The sequence below is a fragment of the Corvus hawaiiensis genome, chromosome 1 (assembly GCF_020740725.1).
Source record: "Corvus hawaiiensis isolate bCorHaw1 chromosome 1, bCorHaw1.pri.cur, whole genome shotgun sequence".
NCBI classification, from domain to species: domain Eukaryota; kingdom Metazoa; phylum Chordata; class Aves; order Passeriformes; family Corvidae; genus Corvus; species Corvus hawaiiensis.
Genome location: NC_063213.1, coordinates 71,429,115 through 71,444,366, shown reverse-complemented (window position 1 = coordinate 71,444,366; position 15,252 = coordinate 71,429,115). Strand labels below are relative to the sequence as shown.

At 40.2% G+C, this 15,252-nt stretch overlaps 1 protein-coding gene across 1 annotated transcript in view; it reads left to right on the top strand.

Moving 5' to 3' along the window:
- PHLPP1 (PH domain and leucine rich repeat protein phosphatase 1) overlaps positions 1–15,252 on the top strand; it is a 149,704-nt gene that overhangs the window by 103,504 nt on the left and 30,948 nt on the right. The window contains exons 5-9 of the mRNA XM_048310728.1: positions 7,998–8,144; positions 8,681–8,911; positions 10,915–11,117; positions 12,738–12,798; positions 14,666–14,761. Of these exons, the coding sequence (XP_048166685.1) occupies positions 7,998–8,144; positions 8,681–8,911; positions 10,915–11,117; positions 12,738–12,798; positions 14,666–14,761 (738 nt within the window). The remainder of the gene's footprint in view (positions 1–7,997; positions 8,145–8,680; positions 8,912–10,914; positions 11,118–12,737; positions 12,799–14,665; positions 14,762–15,252) is intronic.

Here is a 15,252-nt window from a genome sequence, read left to right as displayed (position 1 = left end):
TCAAGCCTAGAAGTATTTAAGGCTCCAAAATAACCATGTGCTTGGATGTTGTGAGCAAAACACATTGGCATTTATATACTTACCCTTCCTGGTACAATTTTTAAATAAAACCTGGTTAGCAAGGCAGTCTAGGAAAATTTGTCTTGCTGTAAGCAGTTCTTGGTGCTGCAGTTCCTCTTAATAAATCACTTTAGGTGGTAATTTAATGAATGCTGGATTTCAAAACAAGTCTGTCAAAGACACAATAAAACACCCAACTTTTCAGCCACCCACTGAGTAGACTTGCAAGCAGCTGGGTCATAGTAATGACATGCTGACATATGCACTGACATGGCAGGTACAGTCAGGAATGTATCGGGGGAAAAAGGAATTTCTGGTTTTGTTTATGCAGTTGCTTCTTTCAGTTGTTAAAATAATATAATTTGTTGCATTTATGAATAAAATGTTTAGTTCTGCTCAGTACATGGCATCTGAAGGTGTACAGAGGTGTAGATGCACTTTTTTCCCAGAAGCTGCACTTCTGCTTGTTTTGCTGTCCACTCAACCCCCTTTTGTTGCTGTAGATGCTCTGCAGCTGTGAACTTCCATAACTGAACTGTCTGAATATTGAAAGATAAATACAGCTACATCTCTCTTTTCCTGCTTATCAGGGAATACTTATTTCATACTACGTATACAAGTAAGCCATCTGAAAATTCATCTGTGCTGAAAAAAGTAGCAAATGATGCTACATATTGATGATGCTACAAAATTATTCTCCCTCACAGAATCTTTTTTAAAATTACAGGAAGGATGTTTCTCTTTAGGATAAGAGAGGAGCTTCCCCAGTTGAAATGCTAACAAGAGTTCAGGCTTGCTAATTTTGCAGAGTACTGTTGCTCTGGGTTTGAAGCAAAAGACTAGACCATAGTCTTTATTTACTGTTGCTCTGCTTCACTGGACTGAGATCACTTTATAAGTAATTGTTTCAGTTGGCATTGTTGGAAAAAGTGGTTGGCATAAAGAATATCATTTTCTTGTTAACGTTGAAAAGTAAGTTATCAGTATGTGGATTTTTAAGATAACACTGTTGCAGATTTAAAAGAAACATAAGAAAAAGAAAAGGGAGATGTAATAAGACAAAAAGTTGTTTTAAAAATAAGTAAAAGTATGCTTGCCAGTTTTATCTAAAGAATGAATTATTATTCTGATTGTGGTTGTTTATTGTTGGCAGTGATTATATGGATTTTTATTTTAACATCAGTGGGTACCTTTTCTCTCCCAGAGCCCTTTTAGAAATGAACTGCCTTCTCTGGCATCTCAGTTGAAACTCTTCAGGGATAGTGGCAGAAATTTGAAGATGCATCTCTAGGTTATGAGAAGGCTAGAGCACTCTGAATTACTGATGCAAGTATTTCTGAATTCCCTTGCAACTTCTGATTTTTATCTGAAAACTCAGGATTTCAGGCAACCTCAAGCTAAACCCTCCTTACAAATTCATTGTGCAGTAAGAAGGTAATTTAAAATGTAATCTTTGTTCAGTGAATGCTTGGAAGTGAGGGGGAACCAGTATTGCCAACCTAACTGGTATGAACCCAGCAGGCAAGGTTGCCAGAAGTCAGTGTGAAATGCAGCTTGATCTTAACTTGTACCTGGAGATTGAGGAGCAGGGAGGGAAGTCTCCAGCCTGCCGCTTGGCTGGCCTCAAAGCGCATTGAGGTACTTCTTGTGATTATTGCTATTAGTGTATGAAGCTGCGGTTAGTGGAGAAAGTTGGATGGTTTAATGAATGTCACTTATGCATCTTCCCCCTTGCCAGGCCCCACAGGGCGCTGCCAGTAGATGCACTTGGAAGTATTTGAGCTTTCTCCTTCCCCCCCCCCCCCTTAATTTTTGGGTTGGTGGCTTGGGTTTTGGTTGGTTTTTTTTTTTTTAATATTCAAATGATTCTTAGTATGTGGAGCATTGCTACTTTTGCTTTCTCCATGGGGTGTGAAGATGCAGGGGGCTTCCTGTCACAACTCTGTTGGTCTTGGAGAGGAGGAAACCTTTTATATAGTTTCTCCTCTTTCACTTGAAGTCAAACACTGAAGTGCAGCCATCTAAGCAGCAGGGCAAGAGGAAAGGTTGATGTGGTATTGATAACACAGGTCTACTAGTAACAAACCCCATCGAGTGCTTGCTAGATTTGGGTGCTACACTTATTTTCTCATCTCTGTAGCATTGGAATTTATTTTTTTTTTTAATATTTGTAATGCTAAAGATGGCACTTGGAGTTTGTTGTTTATGTAACTTGACTGCTTTTGTTTTATCCAACTTGTAAAGATATTGAAGAAAGAGTTTGCTTTTGTTAGCGCATCTTCCCGAACTTTCATGACTGTGTTCTCCTTAACTCCTGTGTATCTTTGTGATTTCAAGAAAGTGTTCTCGTGAACACCTAGCAAAAATCAGTGACACTTAATTAAAGAAAAATGAAATCATAAAATTAAGTCTCTGCAAACAACTAAGTGGGGACAGTTGCAAAATTGTTTTAATGCCTGAAACACATTGAATTTTTAAACTTTATTTTTTGAATTTGAACAGTGAACTTAATAGTGGGATGAGAAAAATAAATGGCAGTAAGATACAGGCTATAAAAATAGCATTTTTTAAAATAGTGGAGTCTAAAAGTAGAAATTGCACTTGGATTAATTGGATTCACTTTAGTGAACTGTAAGGGTAAGTATGGCAGTATCTCTTCCAAGTAATGTTTCAACAAGTGAACGTATTTGTGGAATCCAGTTATTGTGTATCAGCCTTCAGTTTACTTGTGTACTTTTTTCTAATATGGCTTCCAAAGTAAGGGTTTCTTTTCATGTAGTTAAACATGTCTCAGTTTGGAAGTCCACCCCTAGTTAATGCTTTTGTTTTTCAATTATAAATTTCCAGTAGAGAGGAAGTGAATATATTTTCAGTGTTTTTTCCTAAGAATTTTGTCCTTCCTCCGAGGTCAGTCATTCTCCCTATATGAAGCAGTGCATGGTAGGTATGTGCAGAAATTGAGAACTGCCTTGTGCAGTAGTGTAGGTTCAGGTTATTTCCACTAAAAAACCATATATTTGGTTCTCTTGTCTTTATGGTAGTCTTACCAACCATGTAATATAATAAAAGCTTTATTGTTTTTAAGTTTGGAGGTAGTCTGAATTTGACTTAACATCCGATTATTTGTTCATTTGAATTGTCTTAGTAATTTAAGACTTTTGCAATGACACCTTTCTGGAAGGGGAATGGTGTGACAGTATTTCTGGCACTAGGCTAGCAGCTCCCTTAGGCAGTAAGGCTGTGGATGGGGAATCCAACACAACTGCAAAAAGGGAGTAAATTGCACCTTTTATTTCCAAGGGGGAAGCTGCCGTGGCAGAATTTTATGGAAATTCTCCTCATGATTAAGTAATTGGCCAGAGTAGCCGGTGTTCAAGAAGGTGGCAAGTTTTAGTTTAGTTCCAAAACTTGTCACAGCACTGCAAGGCAAACGCCATCGTTCTGTTCAGAAATGGTGCTGAAACTGGGGGACACTTCTGTTGCTGCTTGAAAATAATACTGAGCTGTAACCACAGGACAGTCATGAGAGCCCAGGTTCTGGAGATACGTTTGGAAAAGTGATTGTTTTCCTTAGACTGAGTTCTTTATTAAGCGACGCCTTCCCTTTCAGGTGTAGTAAAATATGACAGCTGGTGAGGGGTCAGTAGCTCTGACCGAAGAAGAGGTGACCGGTCCAGAGAGATGGTCCCAAAAGGAATTGCCTTCCCGAGGCCCGGTGTCTTCCCTCAGCTGCTGGCAGGAGGGCCCTTGCAGAAGCTGTCAGCTCTTTAGTGATTGTCAGCTGGTGATTTCAGCTCAGCTCTGCAGAGCAGCCTCCAGGCCAGACCAGAGATAGAGACGAGAGGCTCGAGTAGCTGATTCCGCACTCCGGTGAAGGGGAGCTAGGGCGAGCGTTCTCTCCTCGCAGGGGCAGGGGGAGGGGGCTCGCTTTATAGGGATACAGGGGGTGGGTGACAGAGGGTAAAGGCCAGTGGGTTACAAGGGATCTTCACAGGGTCTCCCAGAGGATTCTGGGTCTGTCTTTTCTCGCCGTGACTAAAGAAGTGGTTGCCTTTCCAGGGAGTCCTGCTGGGCGATTATGCAATCTCTTATCTCAGCAGACATCCCTCCAGGGTGGTGGCTGGGCATACCCTACAGTAAAATACTGCTTTTTAATTGTTTTTGGTAAGAGTAAGGCAAGACCGGTTTTATCACAAGAGTCTGTTATGGCTGCATTTCAATGATGGTGGATGACTGCCAGTTGGAATACACTATTCCCCTTGCCCCAAACATAGTGCAACACAAATGCTGTACTGTGTGATGGAAATTCCTCTGCTGTTCACACCAGGTGGGTCTGAATTTGAAATTAGCACGTCAGTCAGTTCACTGCTTTGCCATAATACAAACTTCTCTTATTAGTCCCTCTCCTTATTTTGCGTATGTCAAACTAAAGCCCTTCCTGAAGTGGCAGCTTCAGGATTAAATAAGTGGGCAGTTTTTGGTTCAATTAGGGCAATTAGTGTTCAGTCATATTGTATGTTTAAACCCAAGGGTTGACAGGTCAACATTTTGCTCTAGCTTAAAGGAGGGCTATTTTTGTTCAGCAAAGTGAGTGTTTGTATATTGGCCATTACAACAGAAAGCTTAGTAAGCTAACTGAGCATAGTGTATTGAGAGATGCTGTTCTTCAGGCTGACTTTTACTAAGAGATAACAAAGTCTGGATCTGTGGAAGAAGGGAGAAGAGGACAAAAAGCATATGTATGGACTTGATATGAGGTTATTACACTGTCATGCCTCAAACGAGCAATGTTACGCCTTTTTTTCTTTCTAGCAATGCCATGTGGGCAGCATTGTTGTGTGTGCCTGCTTCTGATAGGAGTAAAGATTTGAATGTGAAAGAACAGCAAAGATGTTGCACTGTAAAGTCTATTGGAAGCCTGACGCTTTGCAAACTCAGCCGCAACAGAAAACTTGAGTCTGTAAATACTTCTCTCCTACCTTATTTATATTGATGTGATGTACAAGTGATACTGGTGTGACTGACTGTAAATCTGTCCAGATATAAGAAGCACTATAAACAATTCAGCATTTTAAATGTGCAGCATGGCAGTGCTCCATAATGGACGTGTGCCAGCCTGTTTGCGATGTGGATAGTGGGAAGTGAGTGACCAAAGATGAGAGGTAGACTTAGATCTTACCCTTTGAGGAAATGCCTGCTAGTTTGGCTCAGTAATATTCTGCACTTGACAGTGCTCCATGAGAAGAAATAGGACTTTAGCATTTTCTAAGTGAATGTGTTTGCAATGGGGGAAGAAGATACCTCCTTCCAGCCCGATGTCTTAAATTAGTCTCTTAACTTTAACTAAGACTATGGTGTCTGTCTTTCAGTGTTTCTGTAAATAGGATTTAACAAGTCATTTTCATTTGTGGATTTTTTGATGTACACTTCTATGTGCATTTTGTATGAATTTATCCAATACTGGATGTACTATTTATCCTCTCTTACGTACTTCATAGACCTGTTAACCAGTTCAGTTTGTGTCCTGAGTAGTTAGATTACTCATCAAAGACCTTTCATAAGCACACATCACAACATACATTAGAGCAGTGGAGATGTAATCCAGATATGTTGGGGAAAGGGGAGTTTTTTCCTCCCTCCCCCTCTTTGACCGAGGGCAGTTATGCCCAAGAATGTATGCAGAAAACCTTGAAGCTGAACACTACACTGGAGTTAGTTATTGTACTTCTTAGCTTCTTTTACCACCTGCTGCCCCAGTCCTCTTTCCTCTGTGAGTTTGATCTTCTGTAATTTTATTTCAATATTGTGTTTGGGATTTTCTAGAATATTGTTTAGTGGACAAAAGCCCTGAGACTATCCTTTTGAGACTACAGAGTGGCACAGGTAAAGGCTGTAGCCTCAGTGTGATTGTTAAATGAGTTAATTTTTTTTCATGGTTGGCTTGAAAATTGGAAAGGTTACGTTTTGATGTTTTTCCAGCAGCTTAGTTATTTTGCTTTAATCTTCCTATCTTTACTACTATTTTTGTACTTGCCTAAATACTGGGAAAAAATATTCTAAAGGCTCAGAGTCCACTGCTTGGAGCAGTCTTGTTTGTATTTGCAGCTAACTTTGAGGATGATGTGAGACAGTTGTTCCACCACAGAAACACCCCAAATTTCAAGGCAGTGTATATGTGCCGTAAACCTACAGTTGTCTTCAAGATAAATGCCAGGATTGTGTGTTTCAGTTCTAGGTTCAAGATTTTTAAGTCCTTTCTCTCAAAATAGAGGACTATGAAGGTATAGTGTTAAAAATGTGCATATTTATTTTTCTGGCTAGCAGCCCTTATTGACATCAGTTAACTTACTCTTGCCTCCTTTTTAATTTACAGTTCTCCCTTTAGAGATAGACTAGTCATTGTTTCTGCACAGTAGTATTTCTTCCCCTGCAGCACTAATTTGATTCCAAGATTTCCTTTAGTCTCCATCTAACTTTGTTCCAAACTTTTCTGCCTTCAGCATGACACAGGGTGTTCAAAATTTGTGATAACTCTGGCAATGACTTTTCTACTTTTTTTTTTCTCCTGCCAACATTGCACCAGAATACCACTAGAGAGTACAGCATTCCCTTGCTTGCTGCCAGCCTGTGTAAATGTTATGTGTTTACAGCCTGTCTTTGGGGCTCAGCAGCCCCCACTGAAGTACCGTACAAAGGTGCTGCTTATGATTTCAGTTGAATTTTAGTCAGTGACATGAGTTTGACTTAGGTAATACTAAAGGTGTGTGCCAGTTGATTTCCGTAGCTGCTAGGGATTTTTAAGTCTTGTTATTAAAACTCTTTAACCTTTTAATGCTTGATGCATTTGCTGTCCATGTTTTCTGGTTGGAGGAGGACAAAGTTCCCTGAGGTAGGAATGTGCTGGGCTGATACAGAGGCTATGGATACACTGGCACATGCTGCTGGAGATTACTTTTATGTGGAATAGCAGCACTCACAGGTGCAGTTTGGCTTCCATTGCCAAGTTATGTAAAAGCCTGCTCACACAAGTAAAGGACTTGATCCTTAATGAAGGGAAAATTAAGTCCAAATAAAATGTCCTGGTATAAGCCATGCCAGAAAAGGAACTTCCTCCCATCTATCGGAATCTGACACAGATCTTTTCATTCATCCTTTTACTTGGCTTTAGGCACACCTCCCAGTGGTTGTCAGGCAACCGTAATAATGTTGCTGAACATGCAGGCTGGCTAATTGGATTGTCCCCTTCTTGGGTTTTTTGTTTAAATGGTTTTGGTCATTTTTAATAAGGCAAACACATGCAAGTTGCTTTTCTGGCTGATGTGATAAATCAAGGGGCTTTTAAGAGTTCTGTGACATGTCAAGGACAAAATTTTGCCTCTGTCACTACAGAAGCCTTGCTAAATTCTGTTTTAATTCAACCCATTTCCCAGTTGTATTCAAACCAGTCTATTCTAATGAGAATTTTTGTTTGGAAGGCAAACATGAATGGACCTGAGCACAGGTCAGCAGCACCACAAATAATTAGTGTTCAAATAGTCTGAGAGTTTCCCTGTACCTTGTAACCTGTGTCACAGCGGTAGTTTTACTACCAAAAAAATGTGTTCAGGAAAATAGCAATGCTTTAGTACATGGTGAGATGCCACAGAAGTGAAATATATCATAAGGATGGCAAGGGGTTTGTTCTTTGTTGCACTCACTGCAAAATACATTTAATGTGTTATTCAGGAGGGTCTGTTTGTCAGCTTAACACGAGTGAACTCTTACAAGTGGTGTTGAACTTGAGTGCCTGGTAGTTTCCCTGGTTGTTATGAGCATATAAACTAAAAATGCATGTGATTTGTATTTACATAACCAAACTTGCTTTGTATTAATTATTGTGAGGCAACTTGGTGTGGATTACTTATTTGTTTCCTTTACTTTTTCTTACCTCATTTTAGATTCACCAAATTGAAGAGCCTTAACCTTTCGAATAATAACTTAGGAGACTTCCCACTGGCAGTCTGTGGTATCCCAACCCTGACTGAACTCAACGTGTCCTGCAATGCCCTCAGAAGCATTCCAGCAGTTGTAGGCGAAATGCACAAGCAAGTACTTTCTTATAACTTTCACATACACAGCCTGAGAACAGTAAAGGCAACAAGCAGTTTCATGCCTCTACATACTCCTGCTATGAGGAACAGTTTAAACGTACTGGCTTTTGTCAGAGTAGACTGGCTTGTAGATCCATCTGGAAGCAATTGTGGATGGAGGGAAAGCACGCTTTGTGCCTCAGAGCTCTTCCAGTCTCCAGCATTTGGCACAAGGGTCACCTTCATGCTGAAGAAAATCTTTAAGCCTTCTTGCTTATGTTCTTCAGCTGTCATACAAATTGTAGTTCTGGAGATGTTTGAAGATAGAACTGTCTAACAGCCTACGTGTCATAGTTGCCAAAGCTTGTAATTATTTGGTGGATATCTTCTGTAGCAGATGTTACAGCGTTATTCATTAACATTTTTCTTTCTGCTGCCCTTTTGTATATTTTATGTCACTGCAACTGCAGCAGATTTGTGTGTTTATAGGAAGGAAATGTGATTTAACAGGTCACTCACTTTCTTCACTCTCCTTTCCCCTCTTCTAACAGCTTGCAGACATTTTTGCTGGATGGCAACTTTCTCCAGTCCCTTCCTGATGATTTGGAGCATATGCATCAACTCAGCTATGTGAGTCTGTCCTTCAATGAGTTCACTGACATTCCTGGAGTGCTGGAGAAGCTGACTGCCATGGATAAGCTCTGTATGTCCGGAAACTGCATGGATACCCTGAACCTACAGGTGTTAAAAAGGATGCCACATATTAAGCATGTGGATCTAAGGTAGGTATTTGGAAAAGGGGAAGAATAAGTGAGCCTAAATTATCTGTGTTGAAATGGCTTCTCCTTGGCTGTCAGAATTGCCTCTAGGTGTAAATCTCTTGTGTTTGTCCACTGAACCATGTTTCTGGTGGTGTTGTGTAACTCCCAGCACTTGCCATGACTTAGCACTCTTCTTTGAGGAAGTGAGAGCATTTAGGGTGATCAATAGGTAGAAAAATGTGTTTTAGGGGGAATGAATGTTTACACCTAAGGATCAAACAAAACAGAGCCTGGGATGCTTGTGATTCCTGGAGTTCTTGTTGCTGCAGTGTTAGTGCAATAGACATGATAGTCCCTGATCCAAAAAGCTTCTATCTGAAGTGTTACAGACTTGTGAGGTGAAGAAAAGGGCATTGAAAGTGAAAGGGCAAAAATAGATACCTTAATATTTCTTGCTATGTTAAAAGGCCTTGTGCACCATGAGTAACATGATTTTATTGCTACCCTCAGAAGAGTCCAAACAGATCTTTATTACAAATGGCTCTGGTATGAGATGGTTCTCTATTCTTACCGTCTTTTGTGAAGACAAATTCTGCAATCAGCTGGTCAAGACTCAATTCAGAGCCTGGACCATGAGGTCCATATAACAGTGAATTTTGGAACCACATAGTTAAGCTAAAGTAAGATAAAACTTATTTTATTGTACTGCCGTGTAGTTGTCAGACTGCCGTCTAAGAAGGGCCAGCATAAGTTTAGCTAAAATAGGTAGATAAATTCTGAAGTGTTTCTGGCAGGGTTAAAATATGTCTGTATGTTTATACATATGTTAAAAGCAAATAAATGGGCCTCAGAGAAGGGATCTTGTGGCTGACCTGGCCATGAATTCCAGCAGTGCAGTTCCAGCTCTCTCATTGTCTGTTGCATCCTTTCTGCACCTGGCAATGAACAGTGGTTCATCGTGGCACTACCTGAAATAGTAAATATTGTATTTGCTGTACAATGAAGTGCTTTGCATCAGTGAAATCAAAAAGAAGCACTGCTTGCAAATTGAAAATAGAAGAGGTAAGGTGGTGTTGGAGGGGACATATTACCATTATTCTTTTAACTGGAAGATGTAGCTGCTCTAAAAACATGACTGTTACACAGAGGGCAATGCTTTGAAAGCAGGAGCAACAGCAGAGCTGCATGTATTTGTCCTTATCTGCTCTAGGGAGGGCGTGGGCCAGCAGAAGTTACTATACTGATTTTAGTGTTCTGTTCAGACCTGGGAATTTGGAACTGATCTCTTTGGAGTGCTCTGCAGTCTTAAAAGTTGCTGGGTTAGGTTATAGATAATCTCATTCAGTTATAACTTCTAGGGAAGTTGCTGAGTATTGACAGCATCAATGCACTGCAGTGAAGATGTATAAAACCCGTCCTCTTTATCTGTCAGACCCAGTTGTCTTGGATTTTTGCTTTGTTTTCTTTCAACACGCATTTTCAGGTCTCTGAATATGCTTGCTGTGGAACATGGAGAGGCGAGAAGCAAATATATGAGAATTCATAAATCTCAATATGGCCTTTCAGTAAGGCAAGGGTCTCCAATACATGCTGGTTACTTGTATGTGCTGGATTTTTCCAGAAGATGATAGGCCAGCAGGAACTGTAGAGGTTTTGTTCTTTTCCAAACTACTGGGCACAAATAACAGCCAGATCATCTTTTATTTTTATAGGCACAGTAACAGTAATATTTAGCTTCTTGCAGAGCTTTTCATCAGTAGTTTTCAAAGTAGTTTAAAAAGGAGCTTGGTGTCATCATTCTTTTGTCATGATGGATAAAGCTACAGAGCATAGCCATCCTGCTTTTCAAAGGATGAAAACCATAACATAACAAAGGGGAAAATATTAAAAATCAACCTTGATCAGAACCCGAAAGCATGCTAGTTTAATCCAGTGCAGCTGATTGATTGTAGAGTGGGCAGTGGTTTGTCAGCAGGAGCCTGCCACGTAACTACACCTAATCTCCTTTTTTTTTTGTCTGCAAGATTGAATTCAATCAGGAGATTGGAGGCTGATGAAATAGATTTTCTGCATCATGTGACCCAACTGGATCTGCGAGACAACAAACTTGGGGAGCTGGATGCAACAGTTTTTAACAACGTTGAAGTGTTACACTGTGAACGGAATCAACTGGTGACCCTCAAAATCAGTGGGTATTTTCTCAAAGCGCTGTACGCTTCCTGCAATGGTAAGTGCATTTTCAGGGCCGCTGTGGTATTGTCATCGTACCTGGTCCTCTGTGGGGTGCTTCTGGAGTGTGGTGCATGTGATCGGGAGGCTCTTGACGTGGTCCTAGATAAAAGGGTTTCACATGTGCTGTGTCATGCTACTGGCAGTTCTGAGCTTTAGAAGCGAGTTTCAAATAACACAATTTGGATGTCTAAGAACCTGAGAACACCTTAGAAATTCTTCTCTGTGTCAGTAAGGGAGGGTTCTTGAATTTGTCCGTTGTTTGAGTTGCATTGATGTGTTGCTCTGCTAAAACCAATGAGGAATTTACTGCTTTTCCCTGCACTGAGAAAGTTTGAACAAGTGGCCAGTTGGGAGACAAACCAAAACAATATATATTTTTGCTCCTCGCTCTAGCTGCTTACCCTGTCCAGAAAGCTATGAAATTCATAATGGTAACTTCATTACTCATATCTGATAATAGAAATAATGCAGCCTTCTTTAGGTGAATAACTGTTTCATGAACAGGATCTGTTTGATCTGTCTCTGGAAACTGGCATTACTTAAAATACTCAGTTTGCACCGCCATTTTTATCATTTGGAGTAGTTCAGTATGGAATAAAGAAAATGCAAAGTTGGAGAACTGTGAATTTGATGAGCAGTCTGAACTGCCTTTAAAAGGCTGTCATCTTAGCAATATCTAAGCCTGCACCTTCATTAAGTATTCATGCCAGGATCTTTGTAGCTGAGAAAAGTTAACATAATCTGAGCATGTGCTGTTCAATGTGGGCTGAGAATCCAAGTCAACCCATGTCTTGCAACCAACTGCCTATTTGGTCTTGCTGTTCCCCCTGGCTGTCCCCTCGTTGCAGCCTCTGCCACCTTGTTTTCATCTCATCTTCCAAAGAAACTGCTTGTTACAGTTGCACTTCATATGATTTTCTGTAGGCTTAAATAAATGTCTGTTTGGTTTTTGGGGTTTTTTTAAGCTTAATACTAAGCACTAGCTCCCTAAAACCTTAGGATATTAACCCTATTTTGATTGCTTCAGTAATAACATTGCTAGCTATAGTTGTGTTATGAAAGATCTGTAAGGCTGCCTGCAACTGGGACCTCCACAGGCATGCCAAGGCTCATACAATGTGTTGACAAATACTCTGGATCTTGCCATGACCTAAAGGACTGGTATTCTGTAACTTGCTGTTCCAGAGTGGGGAGGTTCCCTTCCCATACTTAGATCTCAAGTGACTAGTGAGAAAAAAGTAGAGCAGTCTTGTGACTGACTCTTCTGGGCAGAGGGTGGTGGAGGTGAAATTGCAGCTCTTGTGACAAAAATGGAAAAAATGGGAATTTGCCATGAAACTTTTAAAATCCTCCAGTTTCTTGTCCCTGATCAGTTATGCAGTGTCTGTCATAGCAAGTACAATGGAGCATAGCAAATGTACTAAGATGTAATAAAGAAACAGAACTCACAAAGGGTTCACAAAGGTCCAGATCTTCAGAAATTTTTTAGGTTATTGACATACTCTGAAATCTCTGGGTGTTAGCTCTTAAAATAGTTCTTACAGAACAGTCATTTAAGTGCAAATCTTTATCACCACTTTTCTTGCTATATATATTTTTTTTTTTTTCCCCCTAGAACTTGTTCACCTTGATGTGTATCCAGTTCCTAATTACCTGGCTTATATGGATATTTCTAGGTAAGAATATGTTTTTTCTTGGACCTGTGAAATATAAATCAAAGAGACTTATAGAACAGTGACATTCACTGGCATCTTGCTGGGTGGGAGTGGGGGTAGGAATTGGACCTTGGGGTAAGAAAAGACTAATTTTCAGAGTTAGCGGATGCTTTTTTTTCTGTTGGTCAATTCTTTCCTGTTTCCCTTTTATAAATTTACATTTTTTTGTTTTAATTACTGCCCAGAGCAAAATTTGTATTCCTTTATAGTTAAGAGTTTCCATGATTTAAAGATTTCCTGTCTTACGGAGTTAGAACATGGTGATTCAAATGCACACCAATCTGCGACTTGTACAGAAGTTACTTTCTGGATGTGTCTGCATCGTAAGCCCAGCGTAGGTGATGGTTTGATAGTTTACTCATCACTTTGGCAGCTCCTGCAGCTCCTCGTAGTTCTCTGCAGCCCTGGCTGTTGCAGGGATGTCTGCAGTTTCCATTTGAATGCATACGTAAATTTCACCTTAATGAGGAAGGTGGAATAAGGGAAGAAATGGAAAAGGAGGTGTTTTAGTTTGTTTTACAGTTCCAGGAATGAATCAGGAAAACATTTATACATGTGCTTAATGGCTGTCTTATTTAAGAAATTACTCATCTGCATTTGAAGCAATAATCTCATTCATTAAAAAACATGCTTAAAGCACTCATGCTGTTGAGGGTGATCATAACAATTAGTGAGCTAACCTGGGCTAGCGGCCATCAGCTTGAAAGTTTCATCAGCCCTGAGCTACTCACACTGTGCACCTAATTGTAACACACTGGTGTAACTAAATAAGTGATTTATTGAAAAGTGATCTTTGTAAAGCTCTGTTCTCCATTTATTTGTTAATGAAATTGGTGCAGAGTGCATGCTTTTGATCACACAACCCTTTTTGTGCTTCATTTCAGTGATGGCATTGGAACTAAGTGGGTAGGATGTCCTTAGCTTTTTGGCTCACTTGGAATTTGGGAAGTCAGTTTGAGATCAGAAAGGAAGCTATCTGAGAAGAGGGGTTGGGTTGCTATTGCATATTTTGATTGAGGACTGTTGCAGGAATAAACTAAAGGATATGAGTACATGACTGATTGATATTCATGCTTTGTAGGCATCCTATTCCTGAACTTCAGGTCTGCGAGTGCCTGACTATCATCTGATGCCCAGTTTTGCATTTGTGTATTCTGACTGAAGTAGTCATTATGTGAATGCATATGCACACAATTTCCTCCATGTATCCTGTGCTGCTAATTTTTGTCTTTAAGGCAGGATGCAGGAGTGCCCCACAGTGCCTATTTGCATGTTTTCGGTGCAGTATTTGGAAAACCTTGCCTCCAAGACATTAGCTTCCAGAAGGGTTAGTTGCTGTGAAGACAAATGCGAGAAAAGCAAAACAGTTGGCTTGAAAGATAAACACAAAAATTTTTGCTCTATTCAGTGAGGTAGCTAAAGAATGGACTGAACTTGAGGGATCGAAGAGATATTTCAACTGTGTAGGGAGTGATATCTTCCAAGGAGCATCTCAGAAATTTTCTTCTCCATGGAGAGATTTCAGCTTTGGTACTCTGATACTCTTAATATTCCCCTGAAAATTTAGAAGCATTTTTTTTCCACTTTCTTAGTGACTGCCCATGTAGTGGGGATAGCACTGCTGTTAGCTTTCTTGCCCCCTCACTCACGATCTGACTGCACTGGTAGTGCCCTTGCAGAAGGAGGGATGATACAATCTCACAGGAAGCATGCTATGTAGCAGAATTGTTTCCTGCAGGTATTTGTATCTCTCTTGAGGCTGTATTCTTAATAGCCTTTACATCTCAATTATTGTTTAGTTACACCTCTTTGTGTTCTTTATTCATAGAAATCACCTGGAAAACCTGCCTGAGTGGGTGTGTGACAGCAGGAAACTGGAAGTGTTGGATGTTGGCCACAATCAGATACGTGAGCTGCCTGCCCGGTAAGTCTTGCAGACCAGTTGCACAAGGTGGAACAGGATAAACAATTCTAAAATAATTGCTGACTCAGTGTTTCGTTTGTTCCAGTGACTGTCAGGGCTGTTTTATCTTTTGTTTGATTTTATTTTTACCTTGTGGGGTGTCATCATGCCTCAAGCTTCCACCCAGCCTTTCTTCTTTTACTTTCGTGCAGAGAAAGTAGTGCCTTTGAACTTCGAAGCTGTTCATGTGGCTGTTCAGGAAAGCCCTTCATTTTTAATACTGAATATTAAATATTTACAGCCATAACTTTGCATGACAGTTTAGAGATCCAGCACTTGTAACTTAGTTTCAGTGATGCTTGGAGACTCCAGTTCACAGCCCTGTTTGAGTGAAAAAGGGTTTAAAGAAGGTAAAAACCTCATCAAGCAAGTAAACTCCTGCAAGAAGAGCAATTGCCTTCACTTCCAAGATGATCTCTTTTCCAGAAGTCTGAACTTAAAATTCATAAGTA